This window comes from Thalassophryne amazonica, chromosome 2, assembly GCF_902500255.1.
Source record: "Thalassophryne amazonica chromosome 2, fThaAma1.1, whole genome shotgun sequence".
Taxonomy (NCBI): Eukaryota; Metazoa; Chordata; class Actinopteri; order Batrachoidiformes; family Batrachoididae; genus Thalassophryne; species Thalassophryne amazonica.
This window is the reverse complement of record NC_047104.1, coordinates 12,952,238-12,971,531: the sequence shown is the minus strand read 5'-3', so window position 1 is coordinate 12,971,531 and position 19,294 is coordinate 12,952,238. Positions and strand designations below refer to the sequence as shown.

At 44.5% G+C, this 19,294-nt stretch overlaps 1 protein-coding gene across 1 annotated transcript in view; it reads left to right on the top strand.

Moving 5' to 3' along the window:
* Positions 1 to 457: 457 nt before the first annotated feature.
* LOC117501617 (NACHT, LRR and PYD domains-containing protein 14-like) overlaps positions 458 to 19,294 on the top strand; it is a 39,350-nt gene continuing 20,513 nt past the window's right edge. Inside the window, 3 exon segments of the mRNA XM_034160539.1 lie at positions 458 to 492; positions 1,230 to 1,347; positions 1,458 to 1,662. Coding sequence (XP_034016430.1) covers positions 458 to 492; positions 1,230 to 1,347; positions 1,458 to 1,662 — 358 coding nt within the window.

The window sequence follows — 19,294 nt, the reverse complement described above, 5'->3', positions numbered from 1 at the left end:
GGAGATGTGTTGCACTGCATGAGGCAAATGGTGGTCACACTAGATACTGACTGGTATCCCCCCCAATAAAACAAAACTGCACCTTTCAGAGTGGCCTTTTATTGTGGGCAGTCTTAAGACTCACCTTTTTAAAATTGCATTTTAGCTTGATTTTCTTTTAAATGTTTGTATGTGTTATTTTGTATTTATTGATTTTATCATGTGAAGCACTTTGTGACCCTGGTCTGTGAAAAGTGCTATATAAATAAAGTTTACTTACTTACTTAGTTTCCATGAAACCAGGAAAGCAGGGTAAACATTGAACATTCATCAAGAGGGTCCCAGGGTAATAATCAATTGCTGTGAGTGAAAGCCACAGACGTTACCAAGATCAGAACTCCAATACCTAAGCCCCACTGCTGTCTGCTGTGGATTAGGTATTGGGTCTTGGCAGCTATTTGGCAAGGACAGGATAGACATGGAAGATCCCCTTCAACAGAGAAACAAGACTCTGTAGAGTTGAGACTCATCCAACTCAGTCGGTTGCGAGGCTCCAAGATTCCGTGGAGCTGAAACCTCCAGTCAGATCCAGCAGAGAAGGCTGCATCCTTTATGGAATACAAATACACCTCCTGGCTCTCACCCACCTACCACCCGACATGAACTACAGCACACCATCCAGATCAATTTATGGCCCTTCAAAGGAAACTATTTTGGCATTGCATGTACCTTGACAGTAGCATTTTGGTAATTTGGCTTGTTGTATTTCCAAAGCTGAGGTTTGGTGTCCTCCAAGGCCACCAATATTTGTTGTAACTTCCTGAGAACTAATTCCCTAACAATCTACATTCCTGTAAACATTACACTCCGATAATTCCCTGCTCCACATGCCTCCTCCTCTTCTACTCATGGTCAAATGTTGAATAGTCAAAATATCACCTTCAGCATTTGGGGGAGGTGATGGTCTAGTGGTTAAGGTGTTGGGCTTGAGACCAGAAGATCCTCGGTTCAAATCCCTGCCTGACTGGAAAATCACTAAGGGCCCTTGGGCAAGGTCTTTAATCCCTTATTGCTCCCGGTGTGTAGTGAGCGCCTTGTATGGCAGCACCCTGACATCGGGGTGAATGTGAAGCATAATTGTAAAGCACTTAGAGCATCTGATGCAGATGGAAAAGCGCTATATAAATGCAGTCCATTATTTACCATTTAACAAACGATTGTGCCCCATTCTTCATCTTCTTTTTCTTCAGGAACAGAGTCATCAACCAGGTCTCCCAAGAAGTCTATGGAGTCAACCAGCAGAGTTTGGAGTTTCTTCGTGATCCGTTTGGTCAGGAGCATCAGACACACCTGAAGTCGACATTTCTGGTTTGTTGCTTTGCATCTCAAATTAATATTTGTTCACTATCTTAGTCTCGGAGTTGCACTTTGGACACCGACATGATCAAGCAGACGAGCACATTTGTCATTTATTCCAGATACTTCAAGATAAATTGGTCAGGTTTGTAACAAATGAGCTGCAGAGTATCCAGAAGAGTCTTCTTACAAATGGACCAGAATACTCTGAGAATCCAAGTGAGGATGAAGAGCAGAGGAGGACCTGCACAGAGGCCTTCCTGAAGATCACTGTGATCTTCTTGAGGAACATGAACCAGGATGAGCTGGCTGACTGTCTGCAGAAAAGTAAGAACATTTCTCTCGACATTTAACACTGATGCTAAATGGCATTCATGGAACAATCTTTCACCAGGTACAAAGCGGTGGACCTGATGTTGTAGGTGTTATTCATAGCTTCTGGGTATCAGTTACACAGATGTTGTGTCAATAGTAAACTGAATGCATGCAAGCATGTCCACTTGTGCTGAAATGACACCGGAGCTTTCAGAAACCCAGAATGAACTGTCAGCAGAAGTATGAGACAAATCTCTCCACCTGACTTGTTCAGATTTGAACATGCACAAAAGTTTCTGATGTACTCGGTGGACATCAGCTGAGAAGGAACTCATTTTGCACTTTATAACAGCGCTTTATGAAATTAACTATCCATACAAATCAAGACACACAGCCTCAATCACTGCACATCCGTTGGCTGTGACGTTGCTCTTTTTTTTTTCTGAATCCACATCCAAACTCATGTCACTCTTATCATGTGTCAGTGGACAATCTGCTCTTGCCACAGGGCATTGCACACCCATCGGGCAGTCATGGGGTACTCTGTGAGATGTTTTGCATAGCCTGTGTGGTATTTGTGTCTATTCCGGGCTTGGCGACGCTCCTGTGGAACTCAGGTGCAGCTTCATACTTCACGGTGACCATTATGATCATGGTAGCTTGTGAGGGAATATGGAGAGGAACTTACAAGGTCCTGGCGGCAGCTGAGCACCGCTCTTGTGTTATATTGCTTTCCACGCAATTTCATGACTGCACAAAGACTGCTGGACAAACCCCATCCTGTGTAAAGGGGGTTGAATGAAGTGATTTGTTCAATTCAATTTATTACCTCTGTCAACTAAGTTGGCCAGAGGTAATGTTTTCACTCCTGTTTGTTTGTTTGTTTGTCTGTTTGTGAAAATGAAATTTTTACAGAGGAACTGGTTGTTGCCTTTTGTGTGAAAGGCAAGAACTGATTCAATTTTCAAGGTCAAAGTCAGGAAAAATATTGGAAAACTGAAAAAATTCCACTGAACAAACTTTCAAAAAAGTTTTAAAAAAAGTTCAAATAAGTCAAGAATGATCAAATTTCTTTCATATTTGAGAGCGTTATGTTGGATGGTATCCTTTATTGACTGACAAAGGTTGATCTGGTGTCACTGACCGAACAGTCCCCTCTAAAAATCGGTCCGCCCTGCCTTCACTGCGCATGCGTCATTTCGGAGCATCAGCAGCAATTCACAGATTATCTTCTCGTTTTGCTTATAACTGCCTAGTTTCTGCTAAAAACTGACTTCAGAGTGATTTAAGCGGTTTTATGTTGTCATCTGGCTTTGGGTGCCAGTCAGACTCAGAGAGTCAGACTCAGACATGCTGCTGTGGCACTCTGATCACTCTCTCATCTTTTATCACGAAATAATGCTGAATTTATTTTGTCATTTATTATGTATATAATAACTTTCAATTTAATTTTTAATTTATTTTAATTTATATAGTGCCAAATCACAACAGAGTTGCCTCAAGGCGCTTCACACAAATAAGGTCTAACCTTACTAACCCCAGAGCAACAGTAGTAAGGAAAAACTCCCCCTGAGGAAGAAACCTCAAGCAGACCAGACTCAAAGGGGTGACCCTCTGCTTGGGCCATGCTTCAGACATAAATTACAGAACAATTCACAGAAACAATTCACAAAACAAATATACAGGAAATGCTGTTGGTGCACAGGACAAGAGGGTCGCCAACACAAATACAACTCCCATCTCTGGATGGAGCTGCAAGAGAAAAAACAGAATCAGGCATCAGAAAGACAAGAAATACAGTATAATTTGTCAGCATTAAACAACAAGAAAAACAGGAAATGATAAGGTGATCACCGGCCACTAGCCCTAAGCTTTACTAAAAGACTCAGAATTTAGGTAAAATTTGAGGCCGCAGCCTGCTCTGTTTCCTAATAAAATGAATTAAAAGAGTAAAAAGCGTAGAACAAAACTATACCAGTATGCTAGCCATACAAAAGGGAAAATAAGTGTGTCTTAAGTCTGGACTTGAAAGTCTCCACAGAATGTGATTGTTTTATTGTCACAGGGAGATCATTCCACAGAACAGGGGCACGATAAGAGAAAGCTCTATGGCCTGCAGACTTCTTATTCACCCTTAGGGACACAAAGTAGTCCTGCACCCTGAGAATGCAAAGCCTGGGCCGGTACGTAAGGTTTAATTAGGTCAGCTAAGTAGGGAGGTGCCAGTCCGTGAACAATTTTATAGACTAGGAGCAGAACCTTAAAATCTGATCTCACAGGGACAGGAAGCCAATGAAGAGATGACAAAATGGGTGTAATGTGGTCAAACTTTCTGCTTTGCGTCAAAGGTCTGGCTGCAGCATTTTGAACCAATTGGAGACCCCTAATGCTGGACTGCGGTAAACCAGAAAATAGAACATTTCAGTAGTCTAATATAGAAGAGATAAACACATGGATCAGGGTCTCAGCATCAGCCATAGACAGGATGGGACGAATCTTTGCTATAGTTCGCAGGTGGAAGAAAGCAGTCCTCATAATATTTCTAATGTGGAGGTCAAATGACAATGTAGGATCAAAAATTAAAAAATTCTGACAAAATAAAACCTCTCAAACCAACTACTAAAGTCAGTTTTAAGCAGAAACGATGTGATAATCAGTGAATCGCTGATGATGCTCCGAAATGGCATAGGCACAGCAGCACATCTGAGTCTCACATGCTGCTGCGGAGCTCAGACCGCTCCTCCGTCTTTTATTAAGAAATAATGCTGAATTTATGTGGAAATGATTGTTGTACAAAAGCTTCAGACATCTGTCGCTGAGATAGATAATGAATGGAGTCTAGGGCGTAATTTTGGGTAGGGACGCTAGGGTCACATCCCTACCAATATTCAGCCCCCTACTGTGTAATCACGACCAACAAAACCGCTGTCCTCCATTATTATGGCACATAAAGGGTTAAATGTATACCACTGCTTGAAGCCCCCCTCAGCTAGGCTACTGCACAGTTGCAGGGAACTTATTAAAAGACTGTTGCGGACACAATAACAGACAGACAAATGGCAATCGATTCATTCATGAACGTCACAACACTAGCAGATAGGGTCATTGCAATACTTCGTGTTAAATATGCATCCTCGATGAATTCAATTTAAATGTATAGCTGGAGCAATGTTGGGTTAGTTGCTTTGCTCAAGGTCACTCCAGTCATGGATGGGGGTGTAAAGAGAGGTAAGGTTGGGATTTGAGCCTGCAACCCTGTGATTGAAAGAACAACTCCCTAACCATTGGGATGGCTCGTTAACCTATAACATCTGCATGACATGAACTTCAAATCAAATCAAATCAATTTTATTTATATAGCACCAAATCACAACAACAGTTGCCCCAAGGCGCTTTATATTGCAAGGCAAAAGCCATACAATAATCACAGAAAAACCCCAACGGTCAAAACGACCCCCTATGAGCAAGCACTTGGCGACAGTGGGAAGGAAAAACTCCCTTTTAACACGAAGAAACCTCCAGCAGAACCAGGCTCAGGGAGGGGCAGTCTTCTGCTGGGACTGGTTGGGGCTGAGGGAGAGAACCAGGAAAAAGACATGCTGTGGAGGGGAGCAGAGATCAATCACTAATGATTAAATGCAGAGTGGTGCATACAGAGCAAAAGGAGAAAGAAACACTCAGTGCATCATGGAAACCCCCCAGCAGTCTAAGTCTATAGCAGCATAACTAAGGGATGGTTCAGGGTCACCTGATCCAGCCCTAACTATAAGCTTTAGCAAAACGGAAAGTTTTAAGCCTAATCTTAAAAGTAGAGAGGGTGTCTGTCTCCCTGATCCGAATTGGGAGCTGGTTCCACAGGAGAGGAACCTGAAAGCTGAAGGCTCTGCCTCCCATTCTACTCTTAAAAACCCTAGGAACTACAAGTAAGCCTGCAGTCTGAGAGCGAAGCGCTCTATTGTGGTGATATGGTACTAAGAGGTCCCTAAGATAAGATGGGACCTGATTATTCAAAACCTTATAAGTAAGAAGAAGAATTTTAAATTCTATTCTAGAATTAACAGGAAGCCAATGAAGAGAGGCCAATATGGGTGAAATATGCTCTCTCCTTCTAGTCCCTGTCAGTACTCTAGCTGCAGCATTTTGAATTAACTGAAGGCTTTTCAGGGAACTTTTAGGACAACCTGATAATAATGAATTACAATAGTCCAGCCTAGAGGAAATAAATGCATGAATTAGTTTTTCAGCATCACTCTGAAACAAGACCTTTCTAATTTTAGAGATATTGCGCAAATGCAAAAAAGCAGTCCTACATATTTGCTTAATATGCGCATTGAAGGACATATCCTGATCAAAAATGACTCCAAGATTTCTCACAGTATTACTAGAGGTCAGGGTAATGCCATCCAGAGTAAGGATCTGGTTAGAATGTTTCAAAGATTTGTGGGGCCAAGTACAATAACTTCAGTTTTATCTGAATTTAAAAGCAGGAAATTAGAGGTCATCCATGTCTTTATGTCTGTAAGACATTCCTGCAGTTTAACTAATTCGTGTGTGTCCTCTGGCTTCATGGATAGATAAAGCTGGGTATCATCTGCGTAACAATGAAAATTTAAGCAATGCTTTCTAATAATACTGCCTAAGGGAAGCATGTATAAAGTGAATAAAATTGGTCCTAGCACAGAATCTTGTGGAACTCAGTGCCTTTAATACCTATGCTCTAATCTCTGTAATAAAATTTTATGGTCAACAGTATCAAAAGCAGCGCTGAGGTCTAACAGGACAAGCACAGAGATGAGTCCACTGTCTGAGGCCATAAGAAGATGATTTGTAACCTTCACTAATGCTGTTTCTGTACTATGATGAATTCTGAAACCTGACTGAAACTCTTCAAATAGACCATTCCTCTGCAGATGATCAGTTAGCTGTTTTACAACTACCCTTTCAAGAATTTTTGAGAGAAAAGGAAGGTTGGAGATTGGCCTATAATTAGCTAAGACAGCTGGGTCAAGTGATGGCTTTTTAAGTCATGGATTAATTACTGCCACCTTAAAAGCCTGTGGTACATAGCCAACTAATAAAGATAGATTGATCATATTTAAGATCGAAGCATTAATTAATGGTAGGGCTTCCTTGAGCAGCCTGGTAGGAATGGAGTCTAATAGACATGTTGATGGTTTGGAGGAAGTGACTAATGAAAATAACTCAGACAGAACAATTGGAGAGAAAGAGTCTAACCAAATACCAGCATTACTGAAAGCAGCTACAGATAACGATAAGTCTTTGGGATGGTTATGAGTAATTTTTTCTCTAATAGTTAAAATTTTATTAACAAAGAAAGTCATGAAGTCATTACTAGTTAAAGTTAAAGGAATACTCGGCTCAATAGAGCTCTGACTCTTTGTCAGCCTGGCTACAGTGCTGAAAAGAAACCTGGGGTTGTTCTTATTTTCTTCAATTAGTGATGAGTAGTAAGATGTCCTACCTTTACGGAGGGCTTTTTTATAGAGCAGTAGACTCTTTTTCCAGGCTAAGTGAAGATCTTCTAAATTAGTGAGACACCATTTCCTCTCCAATTTACGGGTTATCTGCTTTAAGCTGCGCGTTTGTGAGTTATACCACGGAGTCAGGCACTTCTGATTTAAGGCTCTCTTTTTCAGAGGAGCTACAGCATCCAAGGTTGTGCTCAATGAGGATGTAAAACTATTAGCGAGATAATCTATCTCACTCACAGAGTTTAGGTAGCTACTCTGCACTGTGTTGGTATATGGCATTGGAGAACATAACAAGGAAGGAATCATATCCTTAAACCTAGTTACAGCGCTTTCCGAAAGACTTATTCCCCACTGCTGGGTAGTCCATTAAAGTAAATGTAAATGTTATTAAGAAATGATCAGACAGAAGGGGGTTTTCAGGGAATACTGTTAAGTCTTCAATTTCCATACCATAAGTCAAAACAAGATCTAAAGTATGATTAAAGTGGTGGGTGGACTCATTTACATTTTGAGAAAAGCCAATTGAGTCTAATAATAGATTAAATCAGTGTTGAGGCTGTCATTCTCAGCATCTATGTGGATGTTAAAATCGCCCACTATAATTATCTTATCTGAGCTAAGCACTAAGTCAGACAAAAGGTCTGAAATTCACAGAGAAACTCACAGTAACGACCAGGTGGACGATAGATAACAACAAATAAAACTGGTTTTTGGGACTTCCAATTTGGATGGACAAGACTAAGAGTCAAGCTTTCAAATGAATTAAAGCTCTGTCTGGGTTTTTGATTAATTAATAAGCTGGAGTGGAAGATTGCTGCTAATCCTCCCCCTCGGCCCGTGCTACGAGCATTCTGACAGTTAGTGTGACTCGGGGTTGTTGACTCATTTAAACTAACATATTCATCCTGCTGTAACCAGGTTTCTGTAAGGCAGAATAAATCAATATGTTGATCAATTATTATATCATTTACTAACAGGGACTTAGAAGAGAGAGATCTAATGTTTAATAGACCACATTTAACTGTTTTAGTCTGTGGTGCTGTTGAAGGGGCTATATTATTTTTTCTTTTTGAATTTTTATGCTTAAATAGATTTTTACTGGTTGTTGGTGGTCTGGGAGCAGGCACCGTCTCTACGGGGATGGGGTATTGGGGGGATGGAGAGGGAGAGAAGCTGCAGAGAGGTGTGTAAGACTACAACTCTGCTTCCTGGTCCCAACCCTGGATAGTCACGGTTTGGAGGGTTTAATAAAATTGGCCAGATGCTAGAAATGAGAGCTGCTCCATCCAAAGTGGGATGGATGCCGTCTCTCCTAACAAGACCAGGTTTTCCCAAGAAGCTTTTCCAATTATCTATGAAGCCCACCTCATTTTTGGACACCACTCAGACAGCCAGCAATTCAAGGAGAACATGCGGCTAAACATGGTCACTCCCAGTCTGATTGGGTAGGGGCCCAGAGAAAACTACAGAGTCCGACATTTGTTTTTGCAAAGTTACACACCGATTCAATGTTAATTTTAGTGACCTCCGATTGGCGTAACCGGGTGTCATTACTGCCGACGTGAATTACAATCTCACCGAATTTACGCTTAGCCTTAGCCAGCAGTTTCAAATTTCCTTCAATGTCGCTTGCTCTGGCGCCCGGAAGACAACTGACTATGGTTGCTGGTGTCGCTAACTTCACATTTCTTAAAACAGAGTCGCCAATAACCAGAGTTTGTTCCTCAGCGGGTGTGTCGCCGAGTGGGGAAAAACGGTTCAAAATGTGAATGGGTTGGTGGTGTACAGGGGGCTTCTGTTTAGGGCTACGCTTCCTCCTCACAGTCACCCAGCCGGCCTGCTTTCCCGGCTGCTCGGGATCGGCTGGATGAACTTATGATTGGTATTGCAAAAAAAAAAAAAAAATCTTTCTCTTGGAGCACTTTTGTGTCCCCACCAATATCAAAATCAAAGTTACTCCCTTGAATGGAGTGTAGTTTTATGCAGAAACTAGGCCATAATCAGTGAATTGCTGATGACGCTCCAAAACTACACCTGCGCAGTGAAGGCAGGGTGGACCGATTTTTATAGGGGACTGTTCAGTTGGCGGCACCAGATCTGATCCAGATTACAGATTTTGTGGCCATTTAAATTTAACATTGAAAACCCCATTTAATGTATATTTTACTCACACTCATCAGTCACTTGTCCTCAATCGCTTATCCGTGATTGGCTCGTGGGAGCAACAGCTCTAGCAGGGGACCACAGACTTCCCTTTACCATGCCACAATGACCAGCTCTGACTGGGGGATCCCGAGGTGTTCCCAGGCCATCGTGGGGATAATCTCTGCACCTTGTCCTGGGTCTTCCACAGGGTCTCATCACAGATGGACGTGCCTGGAACACCTTCCTAGGGAGGCGCCTAGGAGGCATCGTTACCAAATGCCTGAACCACCACCTGGCTTCTTTCAGCACGAAGGAGCAGCGGCTCTACTCCGATCTCTCCACAGATGACCGAATTTCTCACCCTATCTGTAAGGGAGACACCAGCCACCCTCCTTAGGAAGCCCATTTTGGCCGCTTGTACCTGTGATCTAGTTCTTTCGGTCATGACCAACCCTTATGACCATATGTGAGAGTAGGAACAAAGATTGACCAGTAGATCAAGAGCTTTGCCTTTTGGCTCAGCTCCATTTGATCACAACAGTACGATAGAGTGAATGCAACATTGCCCCTGCTGTGCCAATTCTCTGGCCAATCTCACACTCCACTGTCCCCTCACTCGTGAACAAGACCCTGAGGTAGTTGAACTCCTTCACTTGGGGCAAGACCGTATTCCCTACCTGTAGTAGGCAATCCATCGGTTTCCTGCTGAGAACCCTGGTCTCAGATTTAGACGTGCTGATCCTCATCCCAGCCACTTCACACTCATTTGTGAACTGATGCAGTGAGTGTTGGAGGTCACAGTCCGATGAAGCCAACAGGACCACATCATCTGCAAAAACCAGTAATGAGACCCTGAGCCCACCAAGCTGGAAACCCTCTTCCCCCCCGACTACACCTTGATATCACAAACAGGATTGCAGTGGAGTACGGGTGTTGATGCTGGGGTGGGAAAGGCTGCTGGGGGTTGGGGCCATGGTGTCGGTGGGGTGGGGTGTTGCCCCACTCTCGCTTGGGCGGTCTCCCGATCTTGGGCTTTGGTGTTTGTGGTGGAGGGTGGATTGGGGGCTAGGGGGGAGTTTGGGGGATCCTGCTGGCTGTGCTGGGGGAGTGTTGGGTGTTGGGGGGCCTCGTGTGCTTCCTGGCACAGGGAGTTGGGTCCCGCCTCTTGTCTGGGGGCCGGAGCCCACCCTCATTTGGCTCGGTGGTCCCTGCCCGCTTTGAGTTCGATTGCATTGGCTCCTTGTCCCCCCATCCCCGCCGCTGCTCGCTCCTCCCTTTGGGAGCTGTGATCCGGGTGATGTAGTTCTGGGGCTGGCCCTGTTGTGGGCCCATGCAGCGCCCTGTGTGCTTCCTTGGGTATGGGGTTGCTTTTTGTGCCTCTGTGGGGAGGGGCAGTGTGGGGTTGCGTTCCGTCGCCGCTGGGCCGTTCCCCTGGTGGTTTGTCGGACTGCCCTGGTGGCTCTGGTGGCTGCCCTTCCTGGCCCCTATGCCCTTCCGCTGCCCTTTTTGTTCTGGTTTCTGCTGGGGCCCTGCGTCCTGGTCCCATTTCCGCCTGTTGCATGCAATCAGCCGTATGGCTTGCCAGAGTGGTCTACATCATATCAATCAATCAATCAATCAATTTTTTTTTTTATATAGCGCCAAATCACAACAAACAGTTGCCCCAAGGCGCTTTATATTGTAAGGCAAGGCCATACAATAATTATGTAAAATCCCAACGGTCAAAACGACCCCCTGTGAGCAAGCACTTGGCTACAGTGGGAAGGAAAAACTCCCTTTTAACAGGAAGAAACCTCCAGCAGAACCAGGCTCAGGGAGGGGCAGTCTTCTGCTGGGACTGGTTGGGGCTGAGGGAGAGAACCAGGAAAAAGACATGCTGTGGAGGGGAGCAGAGATTGATCACTAATGATTAAATGCAGAGTGGTGCATACAGAGCAAAAAGAGAAAGAAACAGTGCATCATGGGAACCCCCCAGCAGTCTACGTCTATAGCAGCATAACTAAGGGATGGTTCAGGATCACCTGATCCAGCCCTAACTATAAGCTTTAGCAAAAAGGAAAGTTTTAAGCCTAATCTTAAAAGTAGAGAGGGTGTGTGTCTCCCTGATCTGAATTGGGAGCTGGTTCCACAGGAGAGGAGCCTGAAAGCTGAAGGCTCTGACTCCCATTCTACTAAGACAAACCCTAGGAACTACAAGTAAGCCTGCAGTCTGAGAGCGAAGCGCTCTATTGGGGTGATACGGTACTACGAGGTCCCTAAGATAAGATGGGACCTGATTATTCAAAACCTTATAAGTAAGAAGAAGAATTTTACATTCTATTCTAGAATTAACAGGAAGCCAATGAAGAGAGGCCAATATGGGTGAGATATGCCTCTCCTTCTAGTCCCCGTTAGTACTCTAGCTGCAGCATTTTGAATTAACTGAAGGCTTTTTAGGGAACTTTTAGGACAACCTGATAATAATGAATTACAATAGTCCCAGCCTAGAGGAAATAAATGCATGAATTAGTTTTTCAGCATCACTCTGAGACAAGACCTTTCTAATTTTAGAGATATTGCGTAAATGCAAAAAAGCAGTCCTACATATTTGTTTAATATGCGCTTTGAATGACATATCCTGATCAAAAATGACTCCAAGATTTCTCACAGTATTACTAGAGGTCAGGGTAATGCCATCCAGAGTAAGGATCTGGTTAGACACCATGTTTCTAAGATTTGTGGGGCCAAGTACAATAACTTCAGTTTTATCTGAGTTTAAAAGCAGGAAATTAGAGGTCATCCATGTCTTTATGTCTGTAAGACAATCCTGCAGTTTAGCTAATTGGTGTGTGTCCTCTGGCTTCATGGATAGATAAAGCTGGGTATCATCTGCGTAACAATGAAAATTTAAGCAATACCGTCTAATAATACTGCCTAAGGGAAGCATGTATAAAGTGAATAAAATTGGTCCTAGCACAGAACCTTGTGGAACTCCATAATTAACTTTAGTCTGTGAAGAAGATTCCCCATTTACATGAACAAATTGTAATCTATTAGACAAATATGATTCAAACCACCGCAGCGCAGTGCCTTTAATACCTATGGCATGCTCTAATCTCTGTAATAAAATTTTATGGTCAACAGTATCAAAAGCAGCACTGAGGTCTAACAGAACAAGCACAGAGATGAGTCCACTGTCTGAGGCCATAAGAAGATCATTTGTAACCTTCACTAATGCTGTTTCTGTACTATGATGAATTCTAAAACCTGACTGAAACTCTTCAAATAGACCATTCCTCTGCAGATGATCAGTTAGCTGTTTTACAACTACCCTTTCAAGAATTTTTGAGAGAAAAGGAAGGTTGGAGATTGGCCTATAATTAGCCACGATAGCTGGGTCAAGTGATGGCTTTTTAAGTAATGGTTTAATTACTGCCACCTTAAAAGCCTGTGGTACATAGCCAACTAACAAAGATAGATTGATCATATTTAAGATCGAAGCATTAAATAATGGTAGGGCTTCCTTGAGCAGCCTGGTAGGAATGGGGTCTAATAGACATGTTGATGGTTTGGATGAAGTAACTAATAAAATAACTCAGACAGAACAATCGGAGAGAAAGAGTCTAACCAAATACCGACATCACTGAAAGCAGCCAAAGATAACGATACGTCTTTGGGATGGTTATGAGTAATTTTTTTCTCTAACAGTTAAAATTTTGTTAGCAAAGAAAGTCATGAAGTCATTACTAGTTAAAGTTAATGGAATACTCAGCTCAATAGAGCTCTGACTCTTTGTCAGCCTGGCTACAGTGCTGAAAAGAAACCTGGGTGTTATATGGCTGGGGGGGCCTGGCTGCTGGTTTGTTTCTGTTTTTTGGTTTTCCTCCCAGGTGGCGTGCATTTGGGACTGAGTGGCTGTGTTGCTGAGGCTGTCAGGACCTCACCCTGATCACCTGCGACTCGTCAGGACTCACAGCTGTGGTGCATCTGGATGGATTGGAACATGTTGGCATTCAAGACTGGAGTGCACAGTGTGTATTTGCCAGAGACTCGACCTTGTGACCAGACGGGTGAGATCGTCGTCTTGGGAGCCATCTCATCAGCAGCGGATGCTGAGAACGTCCAGGTTTGATGCACAGTCTGTGAAAGAGGAGGGGGTGAGGTCTCATGCTCGTCAGCACACTTCCTGAGGTACGTTAGATTTTGTGACTAACAGTTATACAGTCAGTAAATGTGGTGTCCCTCACACCTTATTGTATTGAGCTGTTTGTTAGTCATGTATCAGCTTCCACTGCGGTGGAGTTTTGTGAACTGGATGTTCCATGCCTGCAGGTTGGGAAGCTGATCAGTAATCAAGCCAGGAAGTGTTTGCTGTTTGTACACCTTTAAGTGTTCTGTGTGTAGAGTGTGGACTCACATAATGGTTCCTTCTTTCACAGACTCGGTTGTTGCGGCCACCTGGGGGGTGTCGGCGGGGTCCTTGGGTCCGAAACAGCTTCTGGCTCCGGACCGTTAGCGCTGCTGGGAGCGCACCACGCCAGGCCGCACCTTTTGTTATTATATTTTCACTGTTATGTATTAAATTCAGTTAGCCTTTGTACCGTGCTCTGCTTATTTCATACTGGGTCCTTCAAACGCTGGTCGGTTCTCCGAGCTGCGTCCGACACATAACAGTAGTCTCTGGCCAAACATCACGGACCAAGCGGTAGCAGAGACGGTAACGCGCCGGGAAGGCGGCAGCAGACGTTCAGTGGTTATCCGGATCAGTTGCGGGGCTCTCCGCCCGGAAGGTGCGTGTTTGAGAACCCATTACTGGATACTGATTTGTGCTCTCTTGCAGCCGTGTTCCTGTGTTGTGCCTTATCCGTGGGTCGTGGTGGAGTGTGACTGGCGACGGCTTCGCGTCACACTCCGACCGGATAAGAGGTGTAAACGGGAGCTGCAAGAGTGCGTTTGTAATGGGTTCACGCGCACGGCGGAGCTCTGTTAGCATGGGTCACTGGGCTTCCTGTGTTACAGTTGTAGCCCCGTTTCCCCGGACAAAGGTAACTACTGCGTCTGTTGTATCAGCTCCGGCGTTATTTAGTTGAGCACATTTTGGTTGTGTGTTGCACACAGCTGCGCACATAAGAGCAGCTCGTTTGTTTTTTCTGTCGCCAAAGGGGTTTTTTCATTTTTTGCACTCTGGTTCCCCCTTGTGGTGACTGAATCACGTTACCGTCAAGCTCTTGAGTAGGAACAGGTGTGTTCCATTTGGTTGAGCTTGACGGTATAACTCACTGATTTGTTTTGTGTTAGTTCATTTTGTGTGGGTGTTGTTTGAGTTGTTTTTTGTGTGGGATTTTATTTTTTGTTGTTCACTATTTGTCTGGGGTTGTGACCCTGCAGCCTGTTTGACAAAGAACAAAAAAAAAAAAAGGACCCAAATGACTGTGTGTTGGTCTGTTTGTTTTTCTTTTATTTCTTTTTGTTTCACATCCCCAGGGTTAGATGGAACGGTCCCCTGGGGGGTGATGGGGTGGTACTTGGGTTGTTTTTTCTCTTTGTTTTTTGTTATGCCCTCTCTTCTCCTCTGACTCCAGCCGGGTGTGCCGTAGTGTCGGCATTGCTGGAGGGGTGCAGTTAGGTTGTGCTGGGCATTTCCCAGATAGCCTCTGCACCCGGGAGGGGAGGGGGGGGGTTTGGGGTGTCTTTTTGTTTTCCCCCCAGAGAGAAAACTGACCCACCTTTCGTCAAAAAAGTGACAGCTGCCAATCAAAATCGGCCACGTCACTAAGCCCCGCCCCCTCTATGACGTCATAGCCAATCAGAATCGATGACGTCACTATGTCCCGCCCCTAAGCCCCTCACCTAGTTCCGCCTCCAAGCCCCACCCCTTATGACGTCACAGCCAATCATAATCGATGACGTCATTATGCCCCGCCCCTAAGCCCCGCCCCTGATCCCGCCTCCGAGCCCCCGCCCCTTATGACGTCACATCCAATCAGAGTCGATGACGTCAGTATGCCCCGCCCCTAAGCCCCCCCCCCCAGCTCCTCCCCTAGTTCCGCCCCTGGCTCCTCCCCTAGCCCCACCCCCAGCTCCTCCCCTAACCCCGGCCAAGCACCGCCTCCAAGCCATACCTCCCCTCCCACCCAGGGTCTAATATTTTAATGTCATTTTATTTCATGAATTAAAGAACGATTAAAAATACCTAGATCTTTTTAATGTATTAAAGAATTAACTAATTCTGAAATAATTAAACATAAATCACTGTCTATTATTTAATGACCCTTTAATATCTTTAATTCTTAAATTATTACGTTTCCTTTTCTGTTTTTTAATTCGTAAATTAAAGAAGGGGAACAAATACCCGTCTCTCTCGGCTGTAAGTCTTTGCAGCAAGACGGTCAAATACCCACGCATAGAGCCGCTCGCGGAAACATGACCCCACGGCTGTAAAACCTGTTGCAGACGCTGTGTCTGTGTGAGTGCGTGTGTGTGTGCGTGTGTGTGTGTGTGTGTGTGTGTGTGTGTGTGTGTGTGTGTGTGTGTGTGTGTGTGTGTGTGTGGCGGGACACCCGCTGAGCGGAGATGCTGCCCCGAGGTGATGAACCCGAAGAACAATAAACAATGCTCCTTATCACTCACGCCAGATGATGTTTTCTTTTAAGATATTAGCCGATCGATCATGGGGCGCGGGACACCCGCTGAGCGGAGATGCTGCCCCGAGCCCGAACAATAAACAATGCTCCTTATCACTTACGTCCTGGGAACGAGTCAGCGAGCATTTCCACTACGACCGGTGAAGAGTGAAGATGCCTGGACCCCCAGCTATGGGTATAAAATAGAATAAATTTGCGGAAAAAAATCCTGGAAAACCATGTTGTTTAATTAAGTTTTCTTGTCTTCGAGCAGAGTGCGAAAACCGCATCAGCTTTCAGGGTAAGTGATTTAAGTAATCTGTTTTGATAGAAATGAGTGTTTTTAAATGATGCACGCCGTCTGAAACTGTTTTTTTTTTATTTTTTTTTAGACAAAACCACGCAGACGGTCCAGAGCGCGTTCGGACCCGTCCTCGGTAATATATTTGAAATAGTACAGAATATCCGCTTGCGAGGGTGATGCTTTGTATTCATTTATTTATGTTAATTCTAGAAATCAAGTCAGAGCCCCCTGAAGAAGTTCGCAGGCTGGAAGCCCCGACTTCACCACGCAGATGTAAGTACAGCGATCGAGATTAAATCACGATTAAAACTCTGGAATAACCCGATTTTTTCTGTCACAGCCCATGGAGAAGCGGGGTCAGTGGGAGAGACCCGTAAAACGATCCGCGGATGTACACGGTAAGGAGTCGGAGTTTATGTATTTATTATTTTAAATATTTAATAACTAACGATTTTCTCTTTTTTCAGCACGCGGTGGAGGGAGACCGTCTATTTTCCACAGAGACGCAAGGCTCGAAGATATTCTGAGCTGGGATTAACCTCATCACGCAACTTTCTTGAAAATGTGTAGTCTGTTTTTATTTTTTTATTTTTTCTCTTATTCCGATGGAACGGGAGAATTCATTTTGAAGAGGTATATTAACTGAATTTCTTGAGGTAGATTCTTCCTGCTACAGATTTTAAAAGATGGAAGGAGAGAATTCACATCGGGAAAATAACTTCGGACGTGTATTGGATTTAAACGCTTCAATAATCGACTCAGCGGGGAGCGCTCCTGGAGCAGATGGTCCATTACCCGAGGCGTTAAATTCGCCGCCTCAAAATAACATCGAGTCCGGAGAGAGACTTTTAAGCCGTGTTCGTTTAACACCGTTAAATGAGGCTCTTAACAATTTAGCGGCTGAACGAGAATCGGAAGAAATTAACCCCTACATCATTTCTGCGATTAACGCTATAAATTCGACGGTCCAGTCTGATACTGAAGAGCCCCCTGACCCCCCGCACACCTCACCTCCAGACGAGTCCGGTCCCGCGGCGTTGAACCAGGTACGTCTGACTCCGTTAAATAACGCCGTAAACCTCCTCGCGTGTGAAGTTAATCCTCACGTCCAATCCGCGGTGGATGAATTAAATCAAACGCCTAACGACGCTCGCGCTTTTTCACCTTTAAGAAGTCCCTCCCCGCGCAATGCGCGCGGAGAAGAGATTTTAAACAGAGCTCGTTTAACCCCGATAAACGCGGCGATCTCTGTTTTGATGGAAGACGGAGATGATGCACGACCGGGACCCAGCCGACACTCTCCCATGACGGGTGGTGGGGCTGCTAACGTCATCAGGAGACCTGCTTTTAACAATATCGAAATCAGGCTGCCTCTCAATTTCCAGCGCGCCGACGAAATTCCCGACTACGCGGAATTTTACCGTAACGTCGTTGGGGCTCTTCATAACTCGGTCGAAAAGGCTTTAACACACGCCAGGGCCGGGGACTTTATCCAAATGGAGATTCGTGGGGACTCAGTCTACAACGAGGCCGCTTTGATCAGCTCATATAACGATGCTGGCGATGTGACGGGCTTCCAAAATCTGTTAGAACGATTGATACAATCAAATTCCAACGTTTTAGCCGACGAGTCTCTGGAATTAGTGGTTCAAGTCATCCGCAACCAGAACGGCGCGGGGAAGCGCAGAATAGATGACCTCCTCCATCACGAGGTTCTGAGGAAAAAATCCAAATGCCTTAATATCGTGTATAATCCTGACAACAGTTTATGTTTCGCGATAAACCTCGTTCAGTTATTGAATCCTCATCTGAGTACGCACGAGGCGGAGCAGCGCGGACTGGCGTTACAAAATAGCGTCGGATTAACGGAAGCTACGCCGGTATCTTTAGAGCAGGTGGGAAAATTTGAAAACGCTCTGGGTTGTAAAATTGTGGTGTTTTTCAGAGCCGAAGGGGAGAGAAAGCTGACAAAATTCCAGACAGGAATACCGGCGCAGCAGAAAACTCTTTTCGTTTTTCTGTTTAATAATCATTTTTACGGAATCATCGATTTAAAGAGATTTTTGGGAGTGAAATATGTATGTAAGTTTTGCTTTGAGGGGTACAATAACCACGCCTCCCATAATTGTCCGTCATATTGTAAAATTTGTGAATCCACGCAGTGTTATGAGAAAAATAACCCTGTATTCTGCAGCGAATGTAACAAGGAGTGTCGCTCTCCCACCTGTTACAGCCTGCATAAACAGCCGAAGTATCGTCCTTCCGCCGGTAAGTTCGTTAATGTGTGTGATAACAGAAAAAAATGCTCTCGATGTAAACGTGAGTATTACATAGCGTTTTCTAAAAACAGCGCTCCGCACGTGTGTAAGCAGAAGAGGTGTCATATATGCGGCGAGGCTCTCCAGGAGCCGAGCGAGGGTCACCTCTGCTATATGACCCCGCTCAAAGCTGAAGAGACGCATTCAGAGAAATATGTTTTTTATGATTTTGAAACGTATGTCGATAATAACGGGGAACACGTACCGTTTTACGTCAGCGCTGTAACAAAGACGGGTGATTTTTGGAGCGCATGGGGGACAGACTGCGTAGCCCGCTTCTTTAAACATTTTAGAACGAGAAAATTCAAAGAATACGTGTTCATCGCTCACAACTCAAAAGGTTTTGACGGCTATTTGCTTCTAAAGTATTTAGTCCAGCAGGGCGTAACCCCCGCTGTGATTATGACCGGGAGTAAACTATTACTCATGACAGACGCCGCCTTTAAACAGAAATATATAGATTCGTTATCTTTCCTTACAATGCGCTTATCTCAGATGCCTAAAGCCCTGGGGATCCGGCTGAAAGACGAAATCATCCGCAAAGGTTACTTTCCGCACCTGTTCAGTTCAGAAAAAAATCTGAACTATGTCGGTCCGTACCCGGACTCAGCGGCTTACGGGGTCGCAAATATGTCAGAGGGAGAAAGAGAGGAATTTAACGCGTGGTACGTGCGGAAAAAAAACGCAATTTTCGATTTTAAAGCCGAGGCCGTTATGTATTGTGATAACGACACAAAAATCTTAGCTACAGCATAGCCTGTATCCAGAGCTTTGTGGAATTCC